This window comes from Atta cephalotes (assembly GCF_000143395.1).
Source record: "Atta cephalotes unplaced genomic scaffold scaffold00058, whole genome shotgun sequence".
Lineage (NCBI taxonomy): Eukaryota > Metazoa > Arthropoda > Insecta > Hymenoptera > Formicidae > Atta > Atta cephalotes.
Window position 1 is genome coordinate 990,610 of NW_012130122.1, and position 14,794 is coordinate 1,005,403.

Sequence of the window (14,794 nt, forward strand, 5' to 3'; positions counted from 1 at the left end):
GTGTGTGTGTGTGTGTGTGTGTGTGTGTGTGTGTGTGTGTGTGTGTGTGTGTGTGTGTGTGTGTGTGAGTGTGTGTGTGTGTGTATTGATCTATATATATTGTAAACTTTGTGGTTTTTTAATAAACGATTATAAATAAATCGTTTATTAAAAAAAATCATCAATATATATAATCAACATATGTAGATCAATACATAAATAAATATGGAGAACTTAGCTCCTTGAACTTTCAAGAATATCATTAGATATATCTGTATCATTTCCTGTATTCAATTTCTTATTAGACTCATTTATATATTTGCCGTGTCTTGAAGACAAAGTGTTGTGATTTCATACTGTATTACAAAGTGAATTTTTATTGAATTTATCTACATTTAAATTACATATTCTCTTTTTTTTATTTATTATTTTTTATATACTTTATTGATTATACTTCTGTTTTGTTTAATATGAAAAATAACGAAGCAAATATGAATATTCCGGCCTTTTATGCCGGTCACAGTATTTTTGTAACCGGTGGCACGGGTTTTTTGGGAAAAGTGCTTATTGAAAAGCTCCTGCGATCTTGTCCCGAAATAACAGAAATATTTATATTGATCAGACCAAAAAAGGGATTGAACATTGATGATAGGCTTAAAAAAATATTAAGTAACAAGTTATTCGATACACTACGAAACAAACCATCCATTTTTGATAAAATCATCCCTATAACAGGAGATGTAACTGCTAAAAATTTAGGATTGTTAGCCGTAGATCGTGAAATCTTAATTGACAGAGTATCCATAATTTTTCACATTGCCGCTAACGTCAGATTTAATGAAGCACTCAAAGAAGCGGTCTTCACTAATATTAGAGCAACACGTGATATTTGCATCTTAGCCGAAAAAATGAAAAAATTGAAAGTAAGTACTTATTATTTTATTTAGATAGATACCAAGTTTATTATAGATAGATACCTTTATTTGATCCCCTATGGAGTTACAAAGAACATCCGATTCCTTCGCATACAATTTCAACTTATACCATATTATAACGCTTGCACCGCACATCACTTCGCTTGCAATTGCCATCGCCTCTGCCTTCTTATTTCTATTTTCCTACTTTTCTTAGATTAACTTAATATTAAATTAAAATTAACTTAACAACCGTTACCTTACGCAAAGGACTTCCGTTTCTCTCATTTATTACCCTTTTTCATCTTTTTCATACATTCTTCACACTTGTTCTCTCTTTTACTTATCTCATTACTCCCCTCTTTTTTCCTTTCTCCTTCTCCCTCTCTTCTCATTCCTTCTTTTCCTCTTTTCTTTTCCTTCTTCACTTCTCTTTTTCTTTCCCTTTTCCCTCCTTTTCTAATATCCTATTCATCACCTCTTGCCAATTTTTCTCATTACCTCCATCTTACACAACTTTTCTATACGTGTTTCTTCCTTTAATCCGCATATCCTGCATTCTTTTTTCTCCTCTCTCTCTCAATATATTTCTTCCCTCATCTCATTACCTATTCTGAACCTTAATATTCTTTTCCATTTTTCTCCGCCTTCTTTTTTCAGATACTTTGGTATTTCCTCTTTCGTTATTGTTTTATATCACCTTATTGAACTTTGATTTTCCTATTCTCTTAATTCCGTCTACCTTTTGTAATTGCCTATTCCTTTCTTCTAATATTTTATACTCTATCTCTCCTCTTTTTTACTTCTTTTTCTCTGAAAAATTCTTTTCTTTTTTATTCTCTTCTATCTATTGTCTTTCCTCTTTTCCATCTTTCCTTCATCTCCTTCAGAGACATTTTTCATAACATATTTCTGTTTTTTTCTTGTAAATCTCTTTTCATAATTCCATGCTTTTTTCCCTTGTCCTACTTTTTCCTTTCCCTTTTATCATCCATCTTTCCACTTCCTCCCTCACCATATATATCCCGGCGTTTTCCAATGTACTCTTAACCACCTCAGAAATCTTTCATGTATCTTCTTAATTTCCTTCCTTTCCTTCCATATTTCTGCTCCATATCCTATTACTATTCAAATTAGCATGTCGTATAACCATATTCTCCTTTTCCAGTCCTTTTCTCAAATTCTCTTTCCGATTCCTCATTCCTCTCTCATTTCTATCACGCCTTTCTTCTACTTTCTTTTATCTGTGTATCTTGTCCTCCATTTTGTTTTAAGATCCCAAACATTTAACTTCTTTTACTTTCTCCATTTTTCTTCCTTTGCACCATCAATTTATCTTCTTCTTTTTCATCTTCTTTTCATTATTTTCGTTTTTTCTACATTCAGTTCTAATCTCTTTCCAGTCTGCTCAACTCTGCCTTCTTTTCTTCTTCATCTTCCGCTATCATGTTATCTGCGTACATAGTGTATATATTTTCTCCTCTATTGTTCTCCATTTTTCCTTTCTTATATAATATAATCTTCCACATCTGCTATCAACATATGTTGAAGAGTCGGGCTTGATCAGACAACCTTGTCTCACTCTCCTTGCCAACCAAAATTCCCTACTACACTATTTTTCTATTCTCGCCCTGTTCTTTGTTTCCCTTAACACCTCCTCTATTCTAATCACTAGCCCCTCTCTTACACTCCTTTCGCTCTTATTACGATATTTCTGCCCATTCATCAATCAAACGCCGCTTTTAAATCAACAAATAATAATATCAACCCTTTTGCTTGTTTTATTTGTCTATTTATTAAATAATTTAACACATAAATTTGTCTATTGTCCCCATTCCTTTTCTATAACCCGTCTGATTTCCTGGTATTAGATCTTTATTCTTAATTTCCTCCCTCAATCTTTTTGCTAGTACTGATACGTATACCTTGTATAGCGGTAGCATTAATGTTATTCTCTATAGTCTCTATAGTCTCCCACTTTCTTTTCCTCTCTCTTTTTAACTAGCGGAATTATTATATCTTTTTCCCGTTGTTTCCCCTTTCCGTATTCCATTACACATCTCCCAAACTGATTTTTCCATTTCTTTTCCACCATATTTTCTCATTTAATATTCCATTTATTCCTATTGCTTTATTTATCTTCAAATTCCTTAACATTTTACTCTCTTCTATCTTTAAATCCGATTCCTCTTGTTCCCTCTTTCTTCTTTCCCTCCTTCTCAATATTCTTTCTTCTACATTACTCAGTAACTTCATAAAATACTCTTTCCACTCTTTTATTTTTATCTTATTTGTCCTTTTCCTTTTCTTTCTTTTCCTTTTTATTATTTCTTGTACCTTTCTCTCCGTTTTTTTTCCTATCTCTATCATTATTCTCTTCCTTTCCTCTTTCTTTTTTCTTTCGCACATTTTCTTTATATTCCTTATTTCCTTTTACACTTCTTTCCCTTTCCCCTCTTCCTTTTCTTCATTTTCTCAACTTTTCTTTCATTTCTCTTTCTTTTCTCATCCTCTTCGTCCTATCATCCTTTTTCCATGCTGCCTTCTTTTTTTCAATTTTTTTTCCTATCTTTAAAGCTTCTTTTACTTTCTCTGCCATTTTCTATCTCCTCTTCAATTAATTCTTTCTTATCTTTCAGCCTTTCTATTCTTTCTTTAAATTTCCTTCTTCTCTCTTCATCCCAATTCTCCCTCCTGTTTGCCACTCTTTTCTTTCCTCTTCCTTCTCTCTTAACCACACCACCACCGGTTGATGATTCGATTCTATCCTGTCTTCTATTTCCATTTTTACTAAATTTTTCCTTACCTTTCCTTTTCTGCTCTCCTAATATTTAATCTATCACTGATTTTCTGTTTCTGTATACGTAAACTCTCCTATTTCATTTCTCTTAATATTATCCCCATTAAATAAAGATAATCTTCCTCTCCTCTTTAATCTTCTTTTCTTCCTAATCTTCCCCCTATCTTCTTCCATATTTCCTCCCCTCTGCCTTAGTTCCTATTTTTTTTCCCCATCCCCACTATTTTCCCTCTATTTGAATCTTTCCATAGCCTACCCATACTCTCTTTTTTTTTCCTTTTTCTGTCTTGCTATCTCTTTTAAATTCCATTTCATCCTCCTTTCAGATTGTCTTCAATTTTAATTTCTTTTTTTTAAATTCCTTTTTTTTATTGTCTCCCTTTTTTGTTCTATATTTTTCAATCTAACTACTACTATTTTATTTTTTTTTCTTCTTCTCTTATACCTTTAAACTCCTCTATCTCTCTCTCTACTCCTAATTCCTTTATTTAATTCCCTAAATCTCTTTATTTCTTTCTTTATTTCATTTTCTCTCTCTTTTAATCCCCTTATTATTATTTTTTCTTCTATTTTCTCTTTTTTTCTAATTTTCTTTCTAAATTCCTTATTCTTTCCCCCATTATCTCGTCCTTTTCTTCTTCTATTCTTATGTCCTTATCTTGCCTTGATATTTTTTTATCTTCCTCAAATTCACGATTCTCTTTTCTTTCCTTTTCATTTCTATATGTATCTTCTCCCTGTTTCAAATATTTCTTTAATTCCTCTATTTCATTTCTAATCTTCATCCCTTGTTCCTTCATTATCATTTTAATCTCCTTCAACTCTTCACTTATTTTTTTTCTTTTCCTATCTCCTTTCCTCTTCTCCTTCCTTCTTTCTTATTTTAGTGATCTCTGTAATTTTTTTCATGCTTCAAAAATCATTTTTTCCTCTTTCTCTATCTCCATCTTTTCTTTTTTCCTTTTAAACAATTCATTTATGTTCCCAGTATTTTCTCTTCTCTCTATTCCTTTTTCCTCTCCTTCCTCCGTCTCTCTATACTCTTCTGTCATTTTTTCTCCTTTTATCTCTACTCTTCTTTCCTTTTGTTATTCTATACCCTTTATATGTTGTTTCTCTATTCTATATATTCTTTCTTTATCTGCATCCGCATTGTCCATATGTTTCTCCTCCCTCTGTTCTAATTTTCCCACGACTACACCTTCTCGTCTTCACCTTCTATCACTATATATAATGGACATCTACGCATAAAAAATCGTGAAGCATAAAAAATCGTGACATCAATCGATCAGCGCCATTTTAATTTGGTCAATATAATAGCGAATAAGAAGCTTTCAGGTGTTCATGCATACTTACGTTTAGTATTCTTTTAGTGAGACGCATATGTCAACAATATCATCATGTGTGGGATTATATATATATATTATATATTTGATTATTATATATTTGAAAGATTACTTTGAAAGATTATAAAATGATTGCAAAATATGCAAAGTGTCAACATGTGTGCCTGGGTGTGGGCAGAGAAATAAAAAGATTTTTATTTCTCATTAAGTAAGAGTGCTCGGATATTTGTTCTCGAACGTCTTCGTCTTCATTTTCTTTTTCTACCGCTGTCGCAACTATCCGTCTGCATTCACGACTTCAAAAATTTTCTCGACACAATAGCGACCCGAGATCCTTCATGTTCACTTATTTTACACACTTCATAACGATCTCTTCTTAAAATCTAGGTAATCTATAAATCTTGATCTGATGTGATCGCAAAAATTTTTTATAGCAAGTTTAAGTCCTAGTTTCCTTTGAGTCCTTTTGATGGACACCAATTGATTTCGATAGTATTGCCTAGCTTCTTTTTTCTAGACATCAAATCTCTTCTTGTTAGCCTGCTGCACTTTCAATATATTTTCTTTTGCCACCTGTCGTCCTCGCTGTATAATCGCAATTTTTTTCTCCACAATTTCTCTAACTTCAGGAAGATTTTTATTTCTCATTAAGTAAGAGTGCTCGGATATTTGTTCTCGAACGTCTTCGTCTTCATTTTCTTTTTCTATCGCTGTCGCAACTATCCGTCTGCATTCACGACTTCAAAAATTTTCTCGACACAATAGCGACCCTCAATAAGCCTCACATGAGTTCCATCATCAACTAGAAAAGAGACATGCCGATACTTCTGCAACAAGTCGTATTCAAATGCTATATTGCTATCTTTAAATGCTTGTCAGTTTTTCTCGGCGCAGCTAGTTTCAATAGCGGAATGTACGATTCATTCGCTCCACTTATCCATTGCTTCTAGGTAAGCCTGCAGTAATAAAGCCATACTCCCTCCTTCCGACAATAATTTTGAAACGCATGCGAAGTGAATACTATTCTTCGATCCGAAATTATTTTTGCGGGATTTTCGAAAATAACAGCTTGTTTTTTAATCGGTCGGTTACTTAAGTAGCATTTATTGGCGTATAGCTAGACAAATTTAGAGAATGACCATAAAAATATATTTGTAACTCTTCTTAATTGTAGGTAAAGGTCCCATGTGATCAATATGATAAGTTGTCAGTGATGAATTTTTTGTCAATTTTTTGTCAATAGGTGAAGCAGCACATCGCTTTTATCTTGTTTCTTCTCAGCCAAAATACACGCAATACAATTCCGAATCTTTTTGATTTTCACACGTATATTCTGAAAGTAATATTTATTTCATAACAAAGCTTCTGTTTTTTTTATCAATAGCAAAATGCCCATTTTCATGTGAAATGCGCCTACTTGACAATTTGTATTTACATTTGCTTCGGGACTACTAAACGTTCTTCGTTTCCATCACAAATCTTAAATAAAAAGATCCTTCCTAATTATAAAGCTACTATTGGCTGTTCCATTTTTTGCGGCCTCAATATATGCCCACAATTCGGCATCTTCCTGCTGTACCCATCTTAATCTTTCTACAAGACATGCATTTTCCTTATTTATTATATAATAAAAATATGTAGACATTTATTATATAATAAAAATATGTAGACAGAAGATTCCGATTTAAAGCATTTACATGGCGCATAGCTTTGCTCAATCGGTAATCGAATTCTTGTAAAAAGAGCGCCTATTCGAGCAACGCGAACACACAGATCTTTCTTATTCATTGTCTTTATAAATGCATCGCAATCGGTAACAATTCGAAATAGTATGCCCAATAAATGCATTCTAAATTTCTTCAGCGCTTTAACTATTGCAAGTACTTCGAGTTCGTAACTGGTATAACGCTTTTCTGTGGAAATTGTTTTCCCACTTGTATAGTATATCGGAGCTATGAGCGATCTTCCCCATTGCGCTGAAATAAAAATAAAAAAAATGCCTCAAAAGCATACATACAAGCGTCCATGTGCAATTCTGTCTCGACATTCACATTATATAATACCGATACATTCATTAATGTCGCTTTTAATTCATTAAATATTCGTTGTTCTTCCTTATCAAAATTAAAAATTACGTTCGCTCGCAACAGATTAGTCAGAGATCTAGTTATCCTAGCGTAATTCACTATGAATTTTCTAAAATATCCGGTTAGACCCAAAAAATTTTGAATCTGCCTAACATTGTTTGATTTTGGAAATTTTATTACCGCTTTAATCTTATTTACAGATGATTTGATAAATTGATTTTTTATTATGTGCCCGAGATATTCGATCTGAATTCAAAGAAAAGACATTTTTTTCAATTAATTTGTAAACCATATTGACCAGCAACATTTAATATGAATTTCAAATTTTTTAATTCTTTTCTATAATTAACTGATGGTACTGTAATATCATCCATATAAATCAGAATAGTTTTATTCACAATTAAATCTTTAAATATAGTGTTTATAAAACATTGGAAAACTGATGGAAAATTGCAAAAACTGAAAGACACTTTGAGGAATTCGTAATGCCCATTTGGTACAACAAAAAGCTTTATGGCTTTTTTTACTTAACGCATTCATTTTTTAAATCCATTTTTTAAATCCAACGTACTAAAAAGCCCTTTGCAATTCATCCAGCTGATCCTCCATTAGAGATAGTGGATATCTATCTCTAATAATTTTTTTATTTAAATTCCTATAGTTGATGCATAATCTACTCGCACCATTTTTTTTTAACCAAAATAATATTCAGATAAAAACGATTAAATTATCTCATCGCGTATTTGTTTATCGACAATTTCTTTTTCCGTGGATGTTAAACGCTTAAGCCATTGCCAGATTCATCGTCCTTCATGACTATCGTCATTGTAACACTAACTTCTCTTAGATTATACTCGTCTATCATTGTTTGTATATTACGCCTATGTTCCTCATTGTTAATATGTGATATATATAGTATTTACATTATATAAGCAATGTATAACACATATTTACATTATATAAGCAATGTATAAGCTTAAATCCGCTGTTTGCTCATAGGTGGCATTAGTGAGCGTACAAAGCTATCCTGGGCACACAACACACTTTTTTTTATGTATTTAATATCTGTCAACATTAACTAGTGCACATCATCAGCAATTTCATACAACATACATTTTTCTTTCGTAATCATGTTTAGTTTTTTGCTAAAAAAAAAGCATATGCGGGAAGCTTTGCTGTTTCAATTTGAAGAAATCGGCTGCCGAATCGCATCGAATGTTTGTGGAGGCCTATGGCTTTATTGGAAACAACGTGCAGAGCTTGGTTTCGCCGGTTCAATGACGACAATTTTGATCTGAGTGACAAGAAGTGTGAAAATCGGCCCAGGAAGGTTGAGGATTGTCAATTGCAGGCTCTTTTGGATGAGGACGATACTCAATCGCAAAAAATGCTTGCCGAGCAATTGGGTGTTTCTCAAGCAGCCATTTCCATGCGGCTACGTGCCATGGAGAAGGTTCAAAAGATTGAAAATGGATGCCGCATGAACTGAACGATAGACAGATGGAGCGACGCCAAAACACATGCCAAATTCTGCTTGCCAGACAAAAAAGAAAGTCGTTCCTGCATCGGATTGTGACAGGCGATGAAAAGTGGATCTATTTTCAGAATCCTAAACGCAAGAAATCTTGGGTTGATCCCGTCCAACCATCAACATCTTCCTCAAGACCAAATCGCTTCGGACGGAAGACAATGCTGTGTGTTTGGTGGGATCAAGAGGGTGTCATCTACTACGAGCTGTTAAAACCTGATAAAACTGTTAATGCTCACCGCTACCATCAACAACTGATCAAATTGCACCGTGCTCGGCGTGAAAAAAGGTCGCAGAATTATCAGAAAAGACATGACAAGCTGATTTTCCTTTACGACAACGCACTATCGCATATGTCAACAATGGTCCAAAACTACTTGGAGACACTCAACTGGGAAGTGCTACCCCATCCCGCTTACTCACCAGATTTGGCACCTTCTGACTATCACCTGTTTTCGTCGATGGGCCACGCGCTCGCTGAGCGGCACTTCGATTCTTACGAAGACGTCCGAAAATGACTTGAATGGTTTGCCTCGAAAGATGAGGAATTTTTTTGGCGTGGTATACACAAATTGCCCGAAAGATGGGAAAAATGCAGTTAGCGAGGGCAAGTATTTTGAATAAATTTGTTTTTACTTCCTAGGAAAAAAAAATGTGTTTTTCTGATTAAAAAACAGCGGATTTAAGCTTATACACTCTATAATATCAACCACAAATATTTCAGGTCATTCCTGCCTTGCTTCGCAACAACTTGTTGACTTTGTGAATGTTGCCGTTCCTTCCTTGACATTGAATTCAACGATATTTATAAAGTCAGATTCAATAAGTAAATCATACATAGATATGAGGCTATCCAAAACCACACTGTACTGTAAGGCAATATATTCGTTGTCTACAACAAGAATTCTAATAAACTTACCTAACGTTTCATTATTATCTGAATCCGCGAAACTCGATTATCTCATTCCGCAATGCAGGAGCGCCAATCTTAATTTAAATACTCGCGCGAAACACAGATCGCTTTCTGTATCGATTAATTTATATCCGACGTTAATTTATATTCAGTAAATGTGACTTCCTTAAAACATTTTGTCCAGTTCATCTGTCCGTTACCGACGTGAAAATTACGCGATTCGTTAATTTCTTTATTTGTTTTTATATAGGTACTATTCTTATATTTAGCTGCTATATAACCAAACGAAAACATTTAGTGCTCTTTTTTTTCGTAGGACATTTGGCGGACACATGACCTTGCTCACCGCAATTGTAATCCTTTCCTTCTCTTCTATTTCTCTAAACTGCCATCGCGATGCTGTTTCTTCTGGAATATTCGACCTTTGCTTGAGAAAGTATATAATGACTCCCTCAAGCAAAGATCGATTCTCTCGAATGCTCTTAACAGCACCGTTGTAGACTCGAAATGCTTCTGGCCTAATCTCGCAGTAACAGATCTGACATTCTTTCAATGATATAATCTATTAATTCTGAATTTCCGACTGGAACGTGATTTGCCAAAATCATTTTGTCGTGTAAATAGTCGCTGAAAATTTCTTCTTTACATCAAATGCGCTCCTCAAAGCGCTTTCTCGCAGTAACCCTATTTATTATACTTGTTGAGCAAATATATTCTTCAGACTCACAATCAGTAACAAACTGACATCTCGAAATATTCAGCGCTCGAATATAATCATTCAGCTGCTCGCCCCCTCAACCGTGATCCCACCAGAATCGTGCCATATCATCGTTTAAATGATAAGTCGTCTTTAATAATCTTACCTGTTTTTCCCAGGTTTTAAACTTATCTCGCCGCTACTATCGAAGTAGCTCAGTAATTCTGCAATAGTATTTATGGCAATGATGCATTCCTCATCTGTCTCTGCTCTTCTGGACGTCCCACCTCCGCCGGTCGCACGGCTACTGTTCCTGTTTCCAACGCAAGGCACAATTGGTCAATCTTCTGTCGCGCCGATTTAAGTTTGCGCAAAGCCAACTCTTTTTCTTGATGTTGCAGCCTCGCTTCCCGCAGGATCAAAGTCTGTTTCCAATCCGCCGCTTCTCTTGGTATGCAGTTCTCGATGACATCAACATGTGTCTCACTCGTATCAACGCCAACGATATCCATCCCAAACGTGCCACCTTGTCCACCCACGCATCCGCCGGACCAACATCAGTCGATCTATGCTTTACCTTCGTTCCTATCGTATTTTGCCCTCGTTTCTTCAATTTCTCTTTTAATTCGAGCGTACATGAATAGACGTCTTTTATCACTAGCTCTTGATCATCGCTCATAAGTCGAACGAAATCGTCCGTCTTCGAATCGTCTCTGCAGCTGTCCTCTTGCCATTTTGTTTTTATCTCAAAATTATTCGTCGTTTTCAAATTACACTTATAACCGTCTTTTTTTTCTAAATCTGCTCTTCTTTTCTATTGTACTTTTCAGACTTCTCCCTTGAGAATGAATCCCCAAAATTGTAGGAAGAGAGGATATGTAATAATGGAAATCTAATGTAGAGAGCTGAGAAGTATATTGTATCATGTCTCACAAGCGACTATCCTCGTTCCAATAACAATATCGCGACAAATCACTCATCATTATACATCGAATAATCGATCTTAATACATACTACATACTAATACATAATATATATTATATACATAAACAATCCTAGCGTCTAATCAAATCGTCTAAACGTTCTATTCTATAATAATAGGGTAAATGTATAAAATATATAAAAAATAAAATTCGCTTATTGTCAACTCAATTGACAACTCATAAAAACTTTCTTTATAATAAAAAAAAATTTATTTTAATTTTATGTTTAAAATGGACTATATTATATAAAAACTGCCAAATGCGAAGTTTATTAATTAAGAATGTGTCTATTACAAAATAAATTCTCGATATTAATAATATCTTAATATTTAATGTATAATTTCAAGGTTCTTTTGCATGTTAGTACAACGTACTCGCAAACCGATAAATTTGTAGTGGACGAGATTTTATATCCTTCAATATTTAACTGGAAAAAAAATGATAGAGATTGCCGAATCCATCGATGAATATAGTCTTGAAATATTAACAGCAAAGTAAGCTTTACAGAGGGCGATATGAGTAATATTGTTACTTTTAAAATAAACATTCACGTTTATTTACAGATTTCTAGGAACGATGCCAAACACTTACACTTTTACTAAAAGATTGGCTGAGGAAGTGATAGACGATTATTCCAGAGTGTTGCCTTGTGTACTCGTTAGGCCTTCGATTGGTGCGTACGTAATGTTAATACATCTATTCTTTTAATCATTGCATACTTGCATTTATATTAGGTGTACAACTTTGCTTCCGCCATTTTTTTTTCCGAAATTCGAGGCTTTATTGTAAAAAACTGGTTATACATTTATGATTCAAAGTATTGTCCATCGCTGGCCACTACTTTCTCCCATCTTTCGGGTAGCGTACGAATCCTGCGTCGAAAAAACTGTCATCTTTTGAGGCTATTCACGAATCGATCCAATTTTTTACTTCTTCATAAGACCGGAAGTGCTGGTCAGCCAGGCCGTTTGCCATTGATCGAAACAAGTGATAGTCAGAGGGAGCAACGTCTGGAGAATACGGCGGGTGGGGTAGGATTTCTCATTTCAACGTTTCCAAGTATGTCTTGACCACTTTCGCAACATGGGGTCGAGCATTGTCATGCTGCAAAATCACTTTATCGTGTCTCGTTGTATTGCGGCTCAATGCTCGGCTCAAACGCATCAATTGCGTTCGATACCGATCGCCTGTGATTGTTTCAGTCGGTTTTAACAGTTCATAATACACTACGCCGAGCTGGTCCCACCAAATACAAAGCATGACCTTGGACGTCAAAATCACCGTTCTTGAAGCGTTGAAACCACTCACGACACGTTCTTTTACTAATAGCGGCCTCACCATAAGTATTTGAGAGCATTCGATGAGTCTCAGCCGCGGATTTCTTCATATTGAAAAAATTAAAACCTCCCGCAAATGACGAGAATTTGGCTCGTAAACTGACATTTTCAATCGAGAATAACTTTATGATGCAGACACAAATCGATTAATGTTTCTATGGGGTTATGTTGATAGATGCCCAAGTTTATTATATAACGTCTATGATCTATTTATTTCGACCACCACTTACCGCTAAAGCCATCTGTAGGAAAACGGTGGAAGCAAAGTTGTACACCTAATATATAAATTTATTTTTATATTAATCAAATTTCCTGATTTAATGTTTTTGTTAGAATTAGTTTTATATTTGTAAAAAAATGTAAATAGATATTGTTTTGTTAAAAAAGAATATAAAAAGAATATTTGACACTTTCTGTTCTAGATTAATGTTATGTGTAAGTGTGTAAAAAGGAATGGAATTAGTTGTTACAATCTTTTCAATAATTTTTATAGTCAATATCATTGAGTTTCTCAATAATTAATAAGAAATTAATTAACAAAGATTTACAAATGAGCATGTATCCACACGATTCAGGAACAAGAACAAATCCAGCGTTACGTATTCATAATTGTAAAAACTCTTCCCCAATGTCTCTCCGTACAAGTATTGTACGGAGCAATGTAATGTTACGTGCTGGGTTGCCTTTTCTTCATTGCTATTTATTTGTTATTAAATCGTATGAATGCATTTTTATGGTAAAAGATTTTTTTGTTTTGTTTTATGCTTTATCTGCTCACGAGAAATAATAGATACAATTATACTCTATATAATAAGTATATTCTATAATAACAAAATATTTAGTTTTTATTTAATGTGTATAATATGTTAGGTAATGCAAAATAAAAAGTAATTTATCAATATATCTTATATTAAACATTATGTTAAATATACAAACTAAGATATAATTAAAAAACAAACTAACATAAAATTACATACAGGAAATTGATATAGAGAATAGATATTAAAGAAATATCAAATTATTTTTGTACAGTCGTATCAACATTGACTGATCCTGTAGAAGGTTGGATTGATAATTTCAATGGGCCTGTTGGCTTGTTAAGTGGTGGTGGCAAAGGCATATTGCGAGTAGCGTGGTGTGACCCTAATCTTATTTTCGATTTAATGCCAGTTGATATAGTCATTAAAGTTCTAATTATTGCAGCTTGGAAATTTGGAATCAAAACGTAAGCGTGACACTTAGAATAAAATAAAATAACTTAATCCTTTTAATGTATTATATTCTAAAATGATAGCAGAAATATTATATACATTCGATTTATATAGAAATTCATAGCACATTTTATGCTTTAGTGAGAACAAAACAATTGAAGTTTATAACTGTTCCGGAAATAATATGAAGCCAATGTCTTCACAGACACTAATTAACTTCGGCCTGAAGCTTATAAAGAATATACCTTTGGATAACATACTTTGGAAGCCAGAAACGATAATAACAACAAATTTTTACATATATTACATATTGATGTTATTATTACATATTTTACCAGCAATTTTTATAGATGGCATTTTGAAATTATTTGGTGCGCGCCTAATGTAAGACTTTTATTTAAATATATAAAAATTTATTTTATTTTTATATAAACTTATTATAATTAATTTATAATTAAAAATTTTTTGATTGAAATTTCCGGATATATATATATGCATTTTAATTTTGGCAATAATAGACATTTGAACAAAATATTTTCCAAGAAGAACAATTAATAAATATTTGGGAAATATATCTTTTATTGTCAGTAAATATATTTTAATTCCTAAAATTAAATTATAAAATACAATATGTAAAATAAAGCCTGTTGTAAGTTTTTCTTCTTATAGATGCCATTTAAATATTTAGATCCGAGTGCACCAACATTACTTTAATTTTAAGTGAAGCTTAAAACTTTCTTTGTTTTTGTCTCTTTTTGATTTTAAAACGAGATAGAGAATGTTTTAAGTCTCGCTTAAAGTCAAAGTAATATTGGTGCAACCAGGCCTTAGTAATGTATTCATAATGTATTCATAAAGTAATGTATATATATATATATATATATATATATATATATGTGTGTATCGTTGTATTAAGTTTAGGTTAATTTACCATAGAAGTGGCGCTATAATCCTATTTGTATGACGCGACATCTACGAAAGATCCTCTTACCGTAACCC

At 33.3% G+C, this 14,794-nt stretch overlaps 1 protein-coding gene across 1 annotated transcript in view; it reads left to right on the forward strand.

The window, feature by feature from the left end:
- Positions 1 to 470: 470 nt before the first annotated feature.
- LOC105623521 (putative fatty acyl-CoA reductase CG5065) overlaps positions 471 to 14,794 on the forward strand; it is a 28,109-nt gene continuing 13,785 nt past the window's right edge. The window contains 6 exon segments of the mRNA XM_012204914.1: positions 471 to 902; positions 11,595 to 11,678; positions 11,680 to 11,741; positions 11,811 to 11,920; positions 13,617 to 13,815; positions 13,937 to 14,179. Of these exon segments, the coding sequence (XP_012060304.1) occupies positions 471 to 902; positions 11,595 to 11,678; positions 11,680 to 11,741; positions 11,811 to 11,920; positions 13,617 to 13,815; positions 13,937 to 14,179 (1,130 nt within the window).